Source organism: Macrobrachium rosenbergii, chromosome 54, assembly GCF_040412425.1.
Source record: "Macrobrachium rosenbergii isolate ZJJX-2024 chromosome 54, ASM4041242v1, whole genome shotgun sequence".
Lineage (NCBI taxonomy): Eukaryota > Metazoa > Arthropoda > Malacostraca > Decapoda > Palaemonidae > Macrobrachium > Macrobrachium rosenbergii.
The window spans coordinates 41330800-41350808 of record NC_089794.1 but is presented as its reverse complement, the minus strand read 5'-3'; the positions used below and the strand labels follow the sequence as shown (position 1 = coordinate 41350808).

Below are 20009 nucleotides of genomic sequence, written 5' to 3'. Positions count from 1 at the left end.
TTTTCAAGCAAGTCCAATAAGAGTTGATCCCACACGGATGCCCTAGTGTCCGCACGGCTGTCAAGAATCAGCAGGGTCGACAACTAGTCCGCTTAGTTGTCTGCGAGTCTGCACGATGATATGCAAGTTCGCTTTGTTGCTTGCAGTCCACAGAATCGGTCATGAGTCTGCATGGCCCAAAGCTCCCTTTCTCTCTTCGGTTAGAGAACAAAGTTTAGGATGGAGATAAACCAGACAGTCTGGTCATCCATTCTTCCAGTTCAGGGATCTAGGCTTCGGCCTCTAAGGCATAAGTCTTCTCTCGAGTCCTTGCTCTTGCAGTCTTCATTTTCTGACCAGGAACATCAGTTTCCTGAATATGTCCTTGTATCCCAGGACAGCTGACATCCTTGTTTCCCTTTGAAGGACTAACTGGGACAGGGAAACACAGCCAGATAACATAGTTTTTTCCCATAACTCGGACATGCAGTGGTAGCTGGCTGAACTTAGTCTTTCAGAAGAGAGGTTCCTTCTCTGAGACTAGACTTAATCTTCTGCTCGAGGAACTGAGAGGTTTCCCGGATTGTGTCCCTGGAAGAACAGAGCCTGCACATCTGTCAGAGAACTGAAGTGATTCGTTTAGGGTTTCAGTGTTTCGCAACCCTTTTTCACTCCTAGACTGTGGTAATTCATATAGACAAGACTGCAGTCCTAGACTTATTACGTTAGGAAGGAGGTTTTCTTGCTCATGCTCTCTCCACCAAACAGCAAGAGAGCTTTTGCTGTGAACAATCAATCGAGTTTTCTAGTCATTTGATTTTTTTAGTCGAAAAGTAAGTTCTGAGGGACGATCTGAGCCATCAGAAGCCTGTTCTTACCTCCCAGTCGACCCTGAATCCCCTGGTCTGTCGAGTTCTGTGGATTCTATGGGGCAGACTGACTTTGGACCTGTTTGCCACCTTAAGGAACCTTCATGTTCCTTTCTTGTGTTCTCCAGCCTCAGTCCCTCTAGCATGGGCAGCAGACACCATGCTTCAAGTTCAGTCCATCTTGGACTCTTATGTCTTTCTGCCCTTCAGCATAGTCAAGGAAGTGCTGAACAATTCTGAGGCTCATCCAACTTTACGATGACCCTCATAGCCCCATTCTGACCCACGATATAATGATTTCTGAACCTCCCATGGTGGTTGGTGGACTTTCCAAGACTCCTTCCTCAATCCATATCTCTCAGTCAACCTTACTTAGAAGAGACACCACCAAGGGTGGCTCGCTCTTACCCAGACGGACTTCACACTTCTTGGAAGCTTGTCAGAACATAAGGTTTTTTCAAGATGTACCTCAGAGGCTATAGCTAGATGCAGACATCAGTCTTCTAGACCTGTCTATCAGACTATGAATGATTTCTGTAGATGGCATCTTAGGCTCCTCGTTCCTTCTTTTGAGACATCTGTGACACAAAGTCTTGATTGCCTCTTTTCTGAGATCTAGAATCCCTTATATTCCATCATTAAGGAGTATCAAGCTACGGATCCAGTAACACGGTCTGCTCAGTTACCCTTGGAAGCTTAGCCATGAACAAGGACCCTTCCAAGACCTGGACCCGTTCTTTCTCCCCTAAGAACTTATGGAAGAGAAGACGTTCTTGATAGCTAGGAACAGGGCTCTGGACACCCAGGAGCATCCACTAGCTCCTGAACTCTTTCATTGCCTGTCTTCCAGATTGCCTGGCACCAGCTCATGCTCTGAGCACCTAGGAGCTCCCGCTAGCTCCCGAGTGAGCTTACTTGGCATCCAGCTTATTTGGTGCCATTTACAGCCTGGCGCCCAGGAATGCCCACCAGCTCCCGAGCTCTTACCTCACCTGACTTCCAGCTCGCCTGGCGCCAACTACAGCTTGGCACCAGCTCTTGCTTCGAGCACCTAGGAGCGCTCCATCAGCTCCCTTGTGTAGCTCACTTGGCAGCCAGCTCGGCTGGCTCCAACTATAGCTTGGCACCAGCTCAGAGCAACCAGGGCCTGGCGCCAGCTCCCAATCATCTGGCTCCAGCTCTCCCCTCATCCTTGGATCTGTGGAAGAATAGAGAGCTCTCTATCCAGTTGGAGTTTTCAGGAGCAGGATCGGTAGAGCAGAGGGCCATCCATAATCTATAGTGTTGTGGCATGGACTCTTTTCGCCCTCTATCTAAGAACGCATTGTCCTTCATCCTAATGGACCATATTTCTGGGACCACTCAGAATCAGGAGAACATTTGACTATGTTTTAGTGAAAGGTAAGGATGTCAGAGCAGCTTCTACCTCATTGGCTTTCAGGCACAAGATGCCCGTTACTTTTGTTCTGCAGTTGACTTTCTGGATGTGTAATCGTTCTTCATTTCTCACAACTTTTAATGAAGTTAAAACAGTGTTAATATTTTGCAGTACCTTGTGATCATTATTAGTGACTGGCATGGTAGATTTTTTCTTACTATCTCTTCACCTTGGTGAGGTGTCGATTTTGGAGGAGCCGGGGGAGTACGGTGTACCTGGGGCACGCACCACTCTAAGTGGATGAGTTGTGTTTTTTATTTGAGTGTAGGTGACAGTGTTGTCTGGTTATTTTATTGTGGTACTGCTCCCAGGGCAGGGGCACTTTTTGAAGTTTTGCTAGCCTTCGGATAACTCCTCCTCTGCAAAACTTCCACTGATGCTTTTTTAGCCATCTGAGTACTCCTTCTTTGCAAAGCTCCCACTTAAGTAGAGGCGCTCCGTGGCTATACCACCACGCCACTACAGGTTAAGATGAGCACCAACCAGAGGCAGTATTATCCTGCAGTAGCTCTCTTGACTGATCAGGAATGACAAGCATTGTCTTTAATGCTAGCAGCTTTTCTATTTCAGATTCATTACATGTCTTAATGTTTTGGAGTAGAATATGTCCATGTATCCCACCTCATGTCATTGTGGGATTCAGCTATGTAATTGCTTGGTAAGTCACTTGTATAAAAATGACATTTTTATAATAAAATATAGTTTTATATATACAGTACTTACCAAGTAATTATAAAATCAGAGCCCTCCCTCCCTCCCCTCACATGGACATAAGGGCACAAACACGATGAGGTTTGCTAATTCGTTCCTAGTACTGTACAGTATTCCCATTAGTGGGCGGCACTGGTCACCTACACTAAACAATTGAAGTGCTAGCGCGGATTTTGAATTTAAACTGCTGCCATAGTTTGAAACTAATAGCTATGTAATTACTTGGTAAGTATATATAAAACTTTATTTCATTATAAAAATTTCATTTTCGTAGGATATATATTTGAAGGTTTCAGCCTTGTGGAAAGCCCATCATTTTATAAATCCTTCTGAGACAGCATAGGGTAGATTCAAGTACAGGTATTCATTTAATTTTCCTGGGATACTACGAGTAGAACACCAGAAAAGCAAAGAAGATACTTTGTACTCATTAGAGTAAGTCACTGTCTCATTGTCACTGGTACCAAAATAATTATTCTGCTGGAATTTAGGAGCTCATAACCTGGAGAAAAACTACTTCTCCTGGGAAAGGTGGTGAATGCCATAGGAGGAGGTGTAGATGGAGGAAGAGGAAAAAGATTGCTCACCATTTTCAACTGCCAGTAAGATTTGACCCACCACAACTAAATACCCCAACAAGTACAAACCCACACCCATATTCATGAAACCACAAAGGTGAAGTAGACTGGCAGTTCCACATACAGTACCTGCATTCATGATGATCATGGTATCTATTTTCCTATGGAATGCCAGAGAATATGAAATTTTCTTGATTCATTTACAGTTACTTCTCATCTAAGATGTCAGAATAAGCAAATAAGTCAACTTGTCCTAACTTGTGCAGCACCATGTTCTTCATAACTCAATGCCTTTGCTGATGTGTAGAAGAAAAAGAAATATAGAATTTGTCTTTCTTCTTCTTCTCAGTCCCGTTTCTATATGGGGTCACTGTTTTGGTTGGGCCGCCTCTGCCTCTGTGGTGCTCTTCTGCTTCATCAAGTCCTTTCTCTCTCAAGTCCTCCCTCACACAGTCTCTCCATCTCTTTCTTGGTCTTCCTCATCTTCTTCTACCCTGCACTTCCATCTCCATAGCATGCCTTCCAATATGGTCTTCCTCTCTCCCTTCTCAGTAGGTGTCTGCACTATCTCAGTCTCCCCATACTGCGCTTTCTTTGATATTTCAACCACCTTTGTTGACCATCTGATGTACTCATTCCTAATCCTATCCTTCCTTGTTATGACAACCATCTTAATCTTTGATACCTTTAAAGCACACTCTCTGTCTGTCTCTGTCTCTCACACATTGTAAAGAAATTGAATCATGTAAAACTCCTGCTGTACTTAAGAGCATTTTACTCTGTCACAGAGGTATATATTTATAGAATACTGTAATTATTATTGCTATATTCATAATTGTGCTCAAGTTATTAATATAAAACTATGTATTATTTTTGTATTTGCAGTTTTAATGAGGATATTTAAAAACAAAAGTTCAAGAACAACCATGTTGAGATCATGGGCCACCATGTCATATTTAGAGATTTTATGTCATGACCAAAGAAGTTAGGAACGCTGCTTTAGACTACACATTCTCAGTTCTGTGGGTGATATTTGTATCAGGAGTTAGTAGAAGGGATATTGGACAGTATATTTTAACAATTATTTGCTTACTTTATTTAGTATGTTAAGTATACCTTAGTTTTACCAGACCACTGAGCTGTACTATATGCATTGTGGTGTACAGTATAGTTTACTGTTCTCTATGAGTTTTATATCAGGAGAAAATGTAATCTAATTCCATTTCAGCTGTCTTGGGTTAGTTGCTATCTTCTTTGGGTTGTCTCAAGGTGAAATCCGAGCATCAAGTTTATTAGTTGTTACGTGTCTGGTGGGCGTCACTGGGTACATCATTACTAACTCACATCATGCGATATCAGGTAATAGTATATGTCATAATTATTTCTTTCTTTAACTCCTCTTGGTGTAGGTTAGTAGGGCTACATGTGATTGCATCTGTACATGTTGAAAAAGGGGAAAAACTCATAAATATCCTTGCAGAGTAAGTTCTTGCTCAAGGAACTTAATCTGCATACTGTACTTTACTTTATTTCAAGCAGATGAACTTTGCATTTTTTATGGTTTAGTGTATGAAATGCATGGAGCATTCAGAGTTCACACTAAATCCAGAAAATAGATGTGACTATTGGATCTCAATGTAATGATCAAAGAAGCAGAACCAACTTGAAATACTGAATGATGTTGAAAAGGGGTTGGGAAACTCTGGGTCATCATCATCATCCTCACTGTTATACAAACTCCTCCCTAGCCTTGACATCAAGTTCTTTAATGCTTGTCTCAGTATCATTTTGTAATGTCTCCAAATTTCCCTCCATGCTTTTGAAATCTTTAGCTCTAATTTCTTTTGCCAGTGAGGTAATGGTGATGAGATTTTCCACCTTCCCTTCTATTGAGCATCTTCCAACAGCTGCCTCTTAGACACCCCATTATGTATAGTGAACAAAGTAAGTGATAAAATATCACAAATTTATCATCTTTGGAATAATCCAGTATATTCAGCATTCTGTACTTCAGAAGACAATGCAGGAAATTTCAAGGAGGACATCTGCTATGTCTAGTCAGTGGAATGTGTCTCTACCTCAAGAGGACAAAGGGCCCTAGGCCTGAAAGTTTTACATCTATCAAAGCACAGCACACTGTATCTGGGAATTCCTCCTCATTGTCAGTATGAAGTACTGCCATAGCCTGAGTCATTCTTAATAGTATGATTTTTATTAAGATTAATATTCTTAGGGTCATATGTTACCTCCTGATTAAATTGTTGGAATGGGTTGTTGGTAATGTGTTTCAGTTTTAATCTTGTTTCATCTGAGAGGCAGCACTTAGATATAGATCATCTTTACCTGTAGTCTTTAGGCCCATAGTTCATTTACTTCATATTATCCATTTTCAGCTAATTTGCTAGTTATTACTGAGTCCAGAAAGTTGATCCATGCTTAATTTTTACATGAAGAGATAATGGTTATGTAATGTTGGAATTCCCTCTCTAATATTAATGATAATATGCTAAGCAACATATATAATAAAAAATAAATTTTATTTTATCAAGAGCTGGTGATATCTGTGTGCAGTGGTGATGCATACATATTAATTAAAAGGTTCTAGAAATGTACTGTTACTGAGAATGGGAAAGAAGCTCTAGCACCCCTTGTTTCCCAGTTGTAATGCAATATTTCTTCCTTGTAGAATGGAAAAATTTGTAGGAAGGAATCAGGTCTAGAGGGGAACCAATCAGGAGTAAAATAAACAAGATATCCAGCAGAATGTAATTTATTGAAAACCCTGGGAAGGCTTTAAGAAATTATGGAAGTCAAGAATTTCCATTCCTCAACTTCAGTCATCCTTAATCTTGAATTTGAAGATTCATCTGCCTTCGACTTCAAGTGCCAGCTGAAGCCAAGACTGAAACACTCATTCATTTTACTAGTCTAGCCCAAAGCCAGTTTCAGAAGATAGGCAAGCATAGCCTACCACTTGTTGGGCTATGTACATTATAGCCTAAAAAGTGTCATGGGTGTATGGTTATCTCCTTCAAAACAAAGAAACATTGATTTTTTGTGTTGTCTGGTGATTTTAGAAAAAAGTCAGAGTTGGCTTTTAGATATGAAGGCAAACAAATGGATTGCACAACAATAATTCTTTTATAATTCTTTTGATGACCATAGATGTAAGTCATGCTTACAGGTACCAAATAATATTGCAGCTTAGGAACTTGAATGCTGCTTTCCTGTCATACAGTAAATAAATTAGAAAGTTAATTTCCCTCTCATAGATAGTTAGCCAGAACGTATGACAATGGATTTGTTCTTTTGGATATGTACAAGGTTTTAAATAATTTTCTATTTAACAGATAGTATAAACTTATTACTTCAAGAGGGAGTTGTTCCCAAAGCCCAGGTGATTGGTTTATTGTTATTTTCCAACTAGTGAAGCAAATTGTTGAGAGCTAAAATAGGTACCACAGGGGGTTTGCCATATGACTTTATTGCCATTTTATAGCATAAAATTTGAAAAAAAAATGTTTGATGTTTACTTTCAGCAAGAGGTGATGCTAAGTTGGTGTGTTTCTATTTTGTGCTAATATCTTGTGCAACACCTATGGTCAAAAGTTTAACAGGAAGTGTTGCTACGGACACAATAAATGCCTGTACCACTGCACTGCTTTTGCTGAGAATTGTCCATCAAGACTACGGAGTTTCTGTTGCTATGTAAGTTTTTAAAATTTAAATCAACTGTAGAATTGTTTTAGATATTTTTCGTTTTGAAAAGGGAGAAGCTTGGTCTCATTATAATTAAATGTTATTCTTAAATGTTATTCAGAATGATATCTTAGTTTATGTTAAAGACTTGCAGGTTAGTAACTGTACAAATTACAGAAGCTACTCTTGACTTTGAATATCTAGTGGAGTATTCATTTTTTAACTAAACACAATGAGGTGGAGAAAGATATTCTTACAGACTCAAATTTTTCGATAAAACTGATTGTTTACATATTTTGTAATGCAGTAGTACTAATTCAAGGCAATTTACTGAATACTCTGTGGACACACCATAGTACTGTACATCTTATGCTTACCTCACCTTTTTGATCTCCATGCACAGTGGGACTATTGTGTGTGCATGTACTGATTTTGATGCAATCATTTATTATTCCTCCTGCAGAAACTGTTTTTGCTAAGGTGTATCATTCATTAAATGTACTTAATTTATCTATAATTAATGTTGTACTGTATTTCAACAGAGTTATTTTGCTTTGTATCTCACATTCTGTTTTCCAGAGTGAATCCTACTGTGTCACATAACTTAGGAGTGTTTGCATCTGTGTGTTTGGCATCCAGACTTGGGAAAGACCAGGATGTATTCACCTTGATCACCGTTGCAGTAATGCTTTTTGCCCTTTTTCCAGTATTCCGGAGGTATTGTAGGGTTAGTGATAAGCTGTTTTGTATTTGGAACAGTTGCTTACATTTTTTCACATGTGCAAACCCCTTCTTGTTTCACAAGTACTTTGGGAAATCTCAGCAGTAAAATAATCTAAAATTATAGTACTTATATAAGATTGCAAATACACTGGTTGGTGGCAGCATAATTTTATGTTTTAGGGAAATAAATTGTGAACTTATTTGTGTGGTAGCTTTTCAAGATTTTTACTGAATTCTGATTACTGTACTATGAATTATGTTTAATATTATGGTGATTGCTGTTCTCAGTATATGCAAATGTGGAGTCTAGATGATAAAACAAAAATTTTGGGAGGTTATAAGAAACGGTGATAGGTACAGTAATCAGTGGGTATAGTAGTGGCAGGAGATCTAAATAGACATGTTAAGCAGAGAATATGATATGGGTAAAGGAGTAGTAGATACATATGTGGCAGGAAGTCAGCCATTGGGAATATTTGAAAGTTTATGGAGAAAGATTAAGATGAGAATTTAGATTCGATAGGAATTCAAATAAGTTAGCAAATTAGAATGGAAGTGATGTATGTTATGTAACAACTACAACTTTGATTTTGTTGCCTTTGGTCCTTTCTTTGTAGTCCATACCATATTAACTAATTAGTCCAATTATTAAGTGTCTGAAATTGTAAGTTTTTATTATTCCCAAATAATTTAATTGGACTAATTAATATCACTGATATTACATTATCATTTAATGAGATCAGTAAGTCCTCGTCATCGCAAGTGGGATCTTGCCTCTCTACCCTTAAAGAGGCAATCTTCTGATAATTCCTGCCCTAGGGACCCTAAACTCTTTAAGCCCATTTCAAGACTCGAAAGGCTCCGCCAAAAGATTTCTTTGTAGGTGAAAACTGGAATAACACAAAGTTGAAAGAAGTTGAACAGTTTTTGAAGGTGGTAGAGACCAAAGGGACTGGATAAAAGTGACAGGCAAAAGTCATGCAGTTTAGTCTGCTAACAGGATATAACTATCAGTAGTTAATGAGGATGGAGATTTTTTTAACTCCTAAAAATGTTTCTGAACTTTCATTAAGTTTTGAGAGCTAGGGTATGAAATTTCATTGCCTTTCCTCCTTTAGAAGCAGTGCAAGTACTGTATCTGGATTCTTTATCTTACACATATTCTTGACATTTTGTTATGTTGAATAATACGAGTTAATATTTAGTGCATAGAAAGTAATTATGATTTGTATAATAGCTATGTACATGCTTGTTTAATTATGTGTTATCTTATATTTCAGGTGAAACTTGGAATGACAACAGACCTTCTATTAACCACTTCAGTTATTGCAATTACGACAGTTGGGCTGTATTGTTATGCATCACATCTAATGTACTTATTCGTTGGTGCATTAGTTATCTGCAATGGCATCATTCCCTCATTATATGTTTACCTTCAGCACTATAAACAGTAAGTTAGTGTTGTTATTTCTTGTAGGTGTTTAAGCCTTGCTAATTAAGTAAATTGTTGGACTTGTAAAAACATGTTAATGTTTCTTGCAAGTGTACATGATTTAATTGTGCTGAATGATTTTGTTAAAAAATTGAATTTTAATTTTCAAAATTTAATCTTTGAAAGCTGATTGCAGTGCATCATTATTGTTTATGCCTGTTCTTATTCACAAACATTCATATAATGCATTTGTGTTCATACAAAGTAGAAACTAAAGCTTTGCAAGTTACTTTTACACCAGCTCTTCCAGATCAGACCTAATCCAAAATTCAGTTCCAAATTGCTTCATTTGTGGTGTTTATCCTCAGGTTAGGACAATTTTTTGTGGGAACATCGTTCTCTGGTGCTGTATATTGTGTTTGATGTACATTGAATAATAGTATATAGCTGAACTCTGCTGCTGCTTTTCTTATCATCACCTCATTCTTCCTTGGGGAATGATGCCAGCAGTTGGATTCATTCTACTCAATTACAATTGCTTTCATAATTTCAGTTTTATTCTATGTTCACCATAGCTTTTTATGCTCGCAGTAGCTTTTTTTTGCAGTACAGTACTTGATTTTCAAAATTGCTGGTGCTCATATCTATACATCTATCATTAGCAGCTTATTTAGTGCACTTCTATTTTTATTAACTCTGCAATTTATTATTTACTAATACATACTATTCTCTCCCTGATTCATCGTTATTAACTATGTATTTGTTTCTTGGCATTCCTCCAGTTTGTTTGTATTATACACTCTTTCATTTTCATTTAACATTCACAAGAGAATATAAGCAGGTAATGGTTTTCCTGTTGTTATCCATTGGATGTACTTCTGCACACTGTTCTGTAGTCTGCGCATTACTGTGTATTTCCATTATTTGATAGGCCTCTTATATAGATTACTATCATAATGGAAGAATCATACATATCATCTTATCACAATATTACAAAAATTGCTTTTGAGGGTAAACTGATAAACTGTAGCTCTAGGTGTGCATTTTTTCTTGTTCAGTGTGTCTGTTCTCTGCAGACACTGGTCAGCAAAAGGGCCTAAGTTACTGTTTCGATCCTTGTGCTTCTGTCCTGAGATGGGGAGAGAGGTCTGATGTCACCCATGTCTAGGTTAGGAGCTGACAGCCTGTTCAGGTTTCTCTGAATTTCAGGTTCTTCCATTTCAATCATTAAACAGATATTAGTGATTTCTAACTAGTCTCCTTGGATCTTTGACCCAAGGAAGTTGTAATGAGCCAGTAGACTTGTGGCTGATATTAACTTCATCAAGACTGATGTCCAAGATTGATTATTGTAACTGCTGAAAGAGACTGTTGAACACGTGGGAACTAAGGACTTGGTGACCAAAACTATTTGGTCCCCCAAAGTCCTTCACTGCCTTAGGATGAGATGACTAAGACTGACTCAGTCATCCATTTGATTCCTCATAGTTTTCCTTCACCAGCATCTTATGGTCTTCTGCAACAAGATGAGAGCAGCTGCAGCAGGAACTAGAAGAGTCAAAACCAAGAGATATTGAGGAATGATCAATCAAAATCAAGAGGTACTGAGATATAATGTTGATCATTCTTACTGTCTCAGGAGTCCTTTTATACTGTAACTTTAGGGAACTGTTTATGTTGCTTGCGGACGGTATGGTCCATAAAAGAACCACACAGCTTCTCTGCTCATAACATGAATTTCTTAAACAGTTAATTTCTGATAGGCCTCTGTCCTCTGTAAAAAGAATTTAAGTAACATGAACCACTTAGAGGGGAAAAATCTGCAAGATCTCACATTAGCTTTGGCACATACTACTGCAGTAATTTTGTTACAGTGAGTTAACAAAACTGGAATATTATAAAGATTACCCAATATGCAATTAATAATTTGAAGATTAAGAGTTTCTCAGTAAATCTCTTAATAGAAATGAAAAGCTTTGAAAATTGGTAGTCCACTTAAGATCAGAAGACAGATCTGCTCATATTAAAGACCAGGAAACTTGGGCAACCTCCATGGCAGTTATATCAATTTTGGGTGTTTCTAAAAATTAAGGTTTCATAAGATAAGAATTTTTATTTGTGTGAGAATATATACCAGTTTAATCTTAATGTTTTGAGGTGGGTTAACTCCTACCCTGTTACATTAACAGACTATTAGGAGCATGTGCATTAGTGTTGTGTTCATTCCAGTTGATGGCATAAAGTATTGAACTTTACTACCACCCGGTTGAAGCTTCGGGGTACATTGTATATCTCGGGTAAAGCATCCTTGGGCATCAGTCCCTTAGATGTGTAAGCTCTTGAATTACCAATATGTACAGTACTTTTGGTAAAGGGAGATGATTTGATAAGCTCAGAAATTGGGCCAGTTATATGTACCAAAGACCATTTAGAGGTTTGAAGGTTTAGAAAAAAGTGTATCTTATAGGTATCAGGCCATTATTATTATTATTATTATTATTATTATTATTATTATTATTATTATTATTATTATTATTATTATTATTATTAAGTAGTTTAACAAGACAACTGAATCACATTTCTATATTCTCCATGGGCTTGCTGGAAGGATTTGTTCGTTAATGAGAAATAAAAATACAAAAAAAGGAGCACATGAAAAGTAAAATGTATAAAACACAGTAAGTGCTAACCCCAAAATCAAGCCAAATATACAACTGGCAGAAGCTGATGTAATTAGAACTTGCAGTAGCTAGGCAGTGTTGTTATGTACTGATCTTTGGAAATACTGTATGGCAGTTTTGTTGAACATTTGGTAAGTGCTCATTCCTCTTGGAAAGTGGTGAACCCACTGAAATCAAAAGGGAATACCAACAGCAGTGTGCACTGCATGATGTTAGCAGTACTAAGGGCCTCTGTAGTTTTCCTGCAGCTCCTAGATACGTGGCTTTCTACCCTTCATCTTTCATCTGTCCCCCATGGTCTTTTTTCACTAAGCTGTCTGACTTCTTTTGCTGTGTCTTGTTCCAGTTTTCATCTCCATGTAAAAGCAAAAATTTAAGCTAGCCCAGTAAGGATAAAGAAAAGGATATGAGCTTGTTATAAAGTAAATCCTCTTAATCAAGCTATAATGGGAAATACCAACGGCAGTGTTCTATGCATTATTTACTGTTGGTAGCACTAAGTGTCTTTGCTATGTTTCTTTAACCTCTAATGCATTGCTTCCTATCTTTTGTCTTCCATCTGTTCTGTATGATGTTTTCCAACTTAGCTGTCCAAATTCTTTAATCATGTCCTGTTCTAATTTTCACTTTCACGTAAGAGTAAAAAAATTGGGACACTAAGATTGATATAAAATAAAGGACCCAGTTCATCACTACTTGAGGAAGGGGTGGAGGGCATGTTGTCAGATTGAAACTCCAGATGTTTAACATTTATAGTGTACATAACCTACCACTTACCACCTGTAGTGTTATATGCCCTTCACTGTGAACCTTTAATGGTACACTGAAGACTACTGAAACTTCATTGTAGCATTTTTTATTTCACGTCTGCATTGCTATTTGCATATTTCTTTTGATGGGCCTCTTTTCAACTTCAGTTTTACCTAGCTTTAATTTCTATCTCACTTCTAAGGACAGATCCTTCAAGCAAAGCCTTTCAGTGTCAAAAAATATGACTCTGTTGTCTTGTTAAACTACTAAATAATAATAATAATAATAATAATACAGTAATAAAATGGAATTAACCACTGCATGCAGTTGAGATAGTTGACATGAGACTCCTTAGACTTGGAAGTCAAGTCTTATGAATGTATCTGTTTACACATAGTTTTGAAAGGTTAGCAATAAACCAAGTAACAACCAGATCCTTCTACCATTCTTGGTCATCATTCAGTCGTTAAGTTTATTATCCTTACATGAAATGCTGATTTACTAGTTATTCCAGTTGTTATTCTTTGTGGTACATGTGTTCCATGTTTGGTTTTACTTGTTTGTAGGAATGCAACATTATTTCACTGTAATTGATGAATTTGTTATTTCTTTAGTGTAAAAAGAAATATTTCATGCTTTTAATTTTTTACAGGAATATATATGGGCCCTGGGATGAGGCACTCATAGAAGATCGATGATTACTGCAAGTTTTTGTAACTATAAACTTTAAATTATTTTTAATGTATACCGCAAGTTTTTATTATGAGAAGAAACCTCTAATAAGCATTTTATTTACAATAAATTATTTACACAATAAATAGTAATTATACAAAGATTTGAAGTTACTATAAAGGTAATTTTGTTGAGACTTAAATTAACCAGTTGTAGAACAGTCATTGTCACTGCTGTTTACATTTTTGTTTTTGAGCACAAACCATCGTTTTACATACTGTGTGCTGTGTTTAAGTGGATAGCATTAAAAACCCAGACAGTGATAAACAATGTTTAATTACTTGCCTTGTTCTGAGGTATGCATTGGTAGCAGCCATAGCAAGCCATGCTATTTTATTACTTTGGTTGTTGCTGAAGTTCATCCATTCTGCTTTGCCTCTTATTTTGTAAGTACATTAATTACAGGAAAGTTTCTTCTTCATTTTCTTTTATATTCATTCATTTTTTAGTTTTCAGAAAATATAATTTATGCTAGTGAGTCTGTGACTCCAATTTGTACTAATGGATGCTTGCTTAGTTGCCATCACAACTTCAAGATGGAAATTATATGTGCTCAGGAAATTAAGAAAAGGTTTGTGCCAAGATTATATGTTCCCTTTTTCCAGTGAAGGTATCACTTTAAAGCGCAGGCAAATTCAGTAGTCTACTGACCTTTCCTAGTCATTACTTTCACTCTTTGTGCACTAATTTCACCTGTGTGTCAGTGTACTTCTGCATTTCTTTCCCTTGCAGAGTACACTGCACATTACACTAAAGGTTCTCTGCAGCATCCTCTCAGCTCCAGCTGCACTCATGTGAGTAAAAGTACTGTGCAATTATACTGCCTTATAAGTTGTCTATACCAAAATAGACTTTTTCAGCATAATTGATAAATATGGGCTTTTGTAAAACAATGTTTGCATAATTAACACCTATTCCCATTTTATTCTTAAACTCTTGGTGATTATTGTTGATCATCTAAATATTGCCATGTCATTTAGTCTGACAGTTCTTGGTAATTCTCTATAGCTAAATTTTGTCCATTTTTTTTTCTGTTGAAGGTCCTTTGCTGCATTTCTTTGGGTCATGCTGCTTTCTTTCAGCCTTTTACTCTTCATCTAATCCACTTGGTTTCTTTCTACATAGCTGTCCAACTACTTTAAATTCACCTTAATCCAACTTTCACTTGTCATTCAAAACTCTCAGTGGTCTTATTAACATGCATGTGTCAAAAAATATGTGAATGGTGAGTGGCTGAAGTGTCTGTCCAGTGGAATCATTTTTATTAATTTGTTAATAACTGTCATTTTTCATCATGTTCTTTTCAAATAAAAAATGCATGTAAATCAATGCTTTGTCCTAAATTATAGTTTAAGCTTTTGCCAGATTTTTGTCTTATACATAATTTTTTTTACTATATATATAACTTTTTTGGTGTATGTAATTTTCTTCTTTCTTTTTCTGTAATATCTTCGTAATTTTCTTCTTTCTTTTTCTGTAATATCTTCACAAATGTAATGATGACAACTCATATTGCATCATATCACCACTTACCATGATTCTTAGCCAGTCAAATGTAACAGGAAAATTTAAGTAATATGGAGTGTGTTGATAATTTTTAAAATGATGTAGAAACTCATGTTCAAAGTGAGGCACCAATGCCAAAGCAAGCACAACTTTATAGAAATGATCACTTGCATTTTCTCAAGGCAAAGCAAAAACAGAAAAAAGAAAAACAACTTCGTAATATTTATTGCACCTGGCAAATTTATAAATGAATGTTCTTACTACATGTTATTAAACATGTCAAGTGATTGTCAACTTAACAAAACCCTCATTCGATGAACCTTAATATTAGAAGTATAATATGATTTATACTTCTGATTAGATTTTTTTTGCATGATTTAACTTCACCAACTGAATTTTCTTGTGCATAAAAATGTTGTCTGGAAATATTAGTAGGTGGTTTGGGAAAGTTTCAGGGATTGTAGTTGTCTATTTGTCAAAGAAAATAAGGTTTTAAAAACAATTTTAATGCTTCTCAACATAAAAGCACTATTTTTCATGTTTTATCTGCCAGAGGCTGGCTATTGATTCTGTTTTCCTTCAAAACCAGAGTACTGATGTTTCTCACTGCAGTGAGTGGAGAGTCACTGCCTTGCTTGCAGTTTGCCAGTCATTTTTGTGCTTTCAGATAAATCCTCTTTTCATCTTGTTCTTTGAAAAGCACCCACCACAGGGTAAAGAGGCACTCAGGAGGGGACAGAAAATAGTAATTGAATTCTCTGTTGAAGACAGTTTTTACTATGGAGTTTTGGATGTAGGAGGGTTCCATTGAAGTTCATTTTTGTGTGGTTATTCTAGGCCAAAACCTGTGGTAATAAGTGACTCACCTTATGAAGATCTTACAAGGAAAATTGTCATATTAACAAGTTAAAAGGCTATCTCCAAAAGGTAAGATATACAAGTGTGATTTTCCATTTTAGAAGTGTTTTTTATGATTTTCTTCATCAAATTCAGAAGGATTTATTATCATCATCATTATACTGTAACATTAAATTTCTAAACTCTTGCAAGGTTTGCCACAAGAATTTGAATTTCAGTGAATGGTGAAATTTGGAAGAAAGATGAAGTACAGCAGCTAGCAGAAGAGACCAAAGGGAACAGATAAAAGTAAAAGGCAGAAATTAATGCAGTTGGAAACTGAAGGAACATTGCAAAGAACCTTTAGTACTATCTAAAGTGCACCCTACAAGGTACACCATAGGTGGTACTGTCCTATAGAAATGTTAAGAGGGAGCAAGCAGTCTTAATATTATTTAATGCGTTATCTACCAAGGAAACTGATGAAGTTTTCAGTCAAGTATTCTCATTGTGGCACTAGTTATGGGTAGCTTGTTGACCCTTTACTCTTAATTTGAAATCTTCATGCAGCAGTTAACACACATCCTTCTGTATGAGAAGTGTCTTTGGATAACCACAATTCAAGGTCAAGCATCTGTAATTTTTGGCATAAAATACCAGTGTGACAGTCTAAGAGCCTTGGCAGTTCTTTTAACAAGTAATTTGGTAAGGATAAGCAATTTGAAGCTTATTTTTGACAAGGCCAGACAGCCATAACAAAGGTTACCTTTTGACTGCAAGAGGGAAAAATTTGTGGATCAGCACCCTCTGGTCACTTGCTTTCAAATTTTTTGTTCTACCATGGATGGAATACTGTATTGCCCATCTTTGTGGATATAACTGCATCCATGATTATTTTATCTAGAGTTAGTTCACCTGTAAATGTTCCCATGAGGATGCATACCATTCCCTTTTGTGGCATCCTCAGCCCACATTTGTGGACTGGCCATTGAACTTTTGAAACAAGGGTAACGCTAAGGTGTAGTTGGTCGGGGACGGGTGTTGAATACATACCCCTACTCAACCAGTGCTATCCAGTCACTTTTCCTTCACTCATCGTTGAGAGTAGGTGCATCACTCTTCTCTCTTTTATGTGATTGTTGGATTTGGATATATAGCCTGCTTCTTTTCTGGTTTTTACCTTAAGAATTGTGTTTTGTTTGGTGCCTTGCTTTTTCCAAACGGAGAAGAAAAATGAGCAACAGCTGTGTTAGGGATGTGGACAGCTGTGTGGTTGTTTCATGTCTCCCACCTCAGTAGATCCATGAAAAGTGTGTTCATTCTTCCCATCACTGGGGATTATACCCCACAGGGGATGCTGCCAGATCCTTCTAATCTTTTCTTCCACTGGCTTCCATTCCTTTGCCACTTCCTAAGAGAGTTTCATCAATTAGGAAGGATTTGCTCTCTTACTCCAGAAAGGTCTGTTCATGCCCTTTCCTCAGGAGTCATATTTTTCTTGGCATTTTATTTTGATATATGGACTGTCTTTTCTGTGGAAACATGACAAGATAATGGTCTTTTTGGCTTGTTCCAAATACATGTCTACATATTCTGAGGAATAAAAATAAATTCTGTTCTTCCAGAACAGCTACTACTAATTTGAATGATAAGAGATGAAGCAGAGATTTTCATCAATTCCACATTCACAAGTTTGAGACAGTCGCTTTCCTACTCATTTGAGAACAGCCTTTCTTAATATCTTCCACACCAGTGGATCTAAAAGTGGTAAACAACTCTGTAATTAACGAAATTTAAGAAATGTGAAGCACAACTTTAAAAGAAATTTCCTCTTCAGTAAAGCTTACAATAAAGTTTTAGTACGCACCTGCATCATGCTGTACAGGGGTTAAGGTCTCAAGTCTTGATAATCTGAGCTATATAACAGTAAAGAAACCTATTATTCAAGATATTCAGCAGCCAGCAGGATTATCAGTGTCATCACCAACCAATCATCAACACCCATAATCAGCCATATTCCATGCTAGTGAGTTTGTGAAGATCTGAGAATCAGTTGAAAGTCCATGGCTAGTAGTGACATTCACAAGATGCTGATATTTTTTCATGAATAGGTCTTGCATTTAACTTACTTATGGCCCCAATTTAGTCCTGCATCCTCTTGAAAAATTTGGTGTTTTCAATGTGAATGAAGTTTACGTACATCACCCCTACCACTGGTGTCCTTAAAAGTCGTGTCATGCACTTTTTTTTTTTTTTAATCTTTCTATGGCATTTTGGTTGAGATTCATAATGTCCAGTGCTTGATGTATGCCTAGTGAATTTGGTTGTTTCCTTGTGTTTAAATTTTCAGAGTATAATCGTACCTTGCCTGACCCCTCACATATGTTATTCAGAGGGTTGTTTCAACTTTTTTATAATTGTATATTACATGAACTCGGTACTAGTTTTGGTTGTCTGAGGCATTGTCAAGTTGATGTACATTAATGAGGCACACATCATCTATCGTCTGCTGGACTAACTCTGCCCCCAGTAGTCATCTACATAGAGTGCATGTGTCATCATGTTTGAGTAATCTTGTGCACAACTAAATTTGAAGAAGTTCTGCCTCTCCATTAGCCATGGCTATCACCTTACTGCAGGTCAGTGTTTGATGTCCACTAATTACACTGTGTTATTTGTTATCTGTTCTTGAAGATGGTTTCCACAATCCATATTTTGTGGAATCTTTCTTACAATCCATATTTTGTGGAATCCTAATCTTTCTTATCAGTATCTCATGTTGTATTATAAGAACTTGAGGAAGCTATGCAGTATGTCACTGATAAAATACTTAGTTGCCAAAATACTCATGTATCTTGATGACAAGCTACTCACAGCATTTCAGATATCTTGCAGTGTCAATCAGCCATTAGGAATTTGTCTGGCTTGGGTGAGAAACACCTATACATTGCTGACATCAGGAATGGTACAGAAATCTTTTGTCTGAGCCATATGACTGCACTCACTGAGTTCCAATTCATTGAACAAGCACAACACCAGGCATCAAGTGGATTTGGAACATTGGCAGTTTTCCTGACAACTAGATGGGAGTCATTCAGGACAGTCACATCATTCTTCTTAATATAAGGGGAGTAAAAAAAATGCTTGGACCCAAACAGAAACAAATTCAGCTATGGGGATGGGTCAAGAAGAAGGAAATCTGTTGAGTAAATTGATAAAAAACAAGGGCTCTCTCTGTACTATTACTCAATGACGATGCCTCCCCAGCCTTTTTTCACTCTGCATATACAATCAGCAGTTTTTGAAGCAAGACCATGACTTCATCTAGAACCTGTAGAGTCATCATGTTTCATATCTGGACCACTCCCATCAGCTGCAAGAAATGGAAATTTCATGGGGATCCTAAATATGGAAGATATTTTCTCTCCACTAATGGTCCTACCAATTCCATGAACTACTTTTAGAGCAGTGTGATGACTCTTTTAGCACCAAGAGCAAAAAGCAAAAGCCATGCACTGACAAGGCAGAATACTTCAACACACAGAGTACAGCAATGATGAGCTCCACCTTGATTAAATAAATCAGAAGCTTCATCATAGTCCTTATCAAAACAAAAAGAAAACAGAAGGACTATAACAATCATATGAAAACACACTGACACTGAAGTATGAGAAACAAAGAAAGCATGTGACTACAGTACCAATGAGAAGCCATCTCTATGGTAGCAAGCAAAGCAGAAGATACTGCAAACAAGGGACTCCTTATTAGGGTACTGTAAATAGCCGTAGTGAAGAAGCTACTGCTGGTAACCATTTAGTTCCTAAATTAAGGACGAATGGTGTTACCTATGCCTTTTCAGATAAAACTACATGAAAATATTGTTTTGCATTTTTTGTAGGAAGACGTGATGTTAATTACACGGAGAGATTTATAATGTATAAAACATAAAGATAAGCCTAGCCAAATGATACAGAATATATACACATAACTTAGAAATATTGTGATATAATTGTTGTTGAATATATGATGAAGAGTAAAAAAAAAATCAAAACTTATCAGGAGAAACAAATCATG

At 36.9% G+C, this 20009-nt stretch overlaps 1 protein-coding gene across 1 annotated transcript in view; it reads left to right on the top strand.

Moving 5' to 3' along the window:
- PIG-C (phosphatidylinositol glycan anchor biosynthesis class C) overlaps window positions 1-13859 on the top strand; it is a 29554-nt gene extending 15695 nt beyond the window's left edge. Inside the window, exons 3-7 of the mRNA XM_067098052.1 lie at window positions 4804-4934; window positions 7115-7283; window positions 7854-8001; window positions 9278-9447; window positions 13513-13859. Coding sequence (XP_066954153.1) covers window positions 4804-4934; window positions 7115-7283; window positions 7854-8001; window positions 9278-9447; window positions 13513-13558 — 664 coding nt within the window. The 3' untranslated portion in view covers window positions 13559-13859. The remainder of the gene's footprint in view (window positions 1-4803; window positions 4935-7114; window positions 7284-7853; window positions 8002-9277; window positions 9448-13512) is intronic.
- Window positions 13860-20009: the final 6150 nt, after the last annotated feature.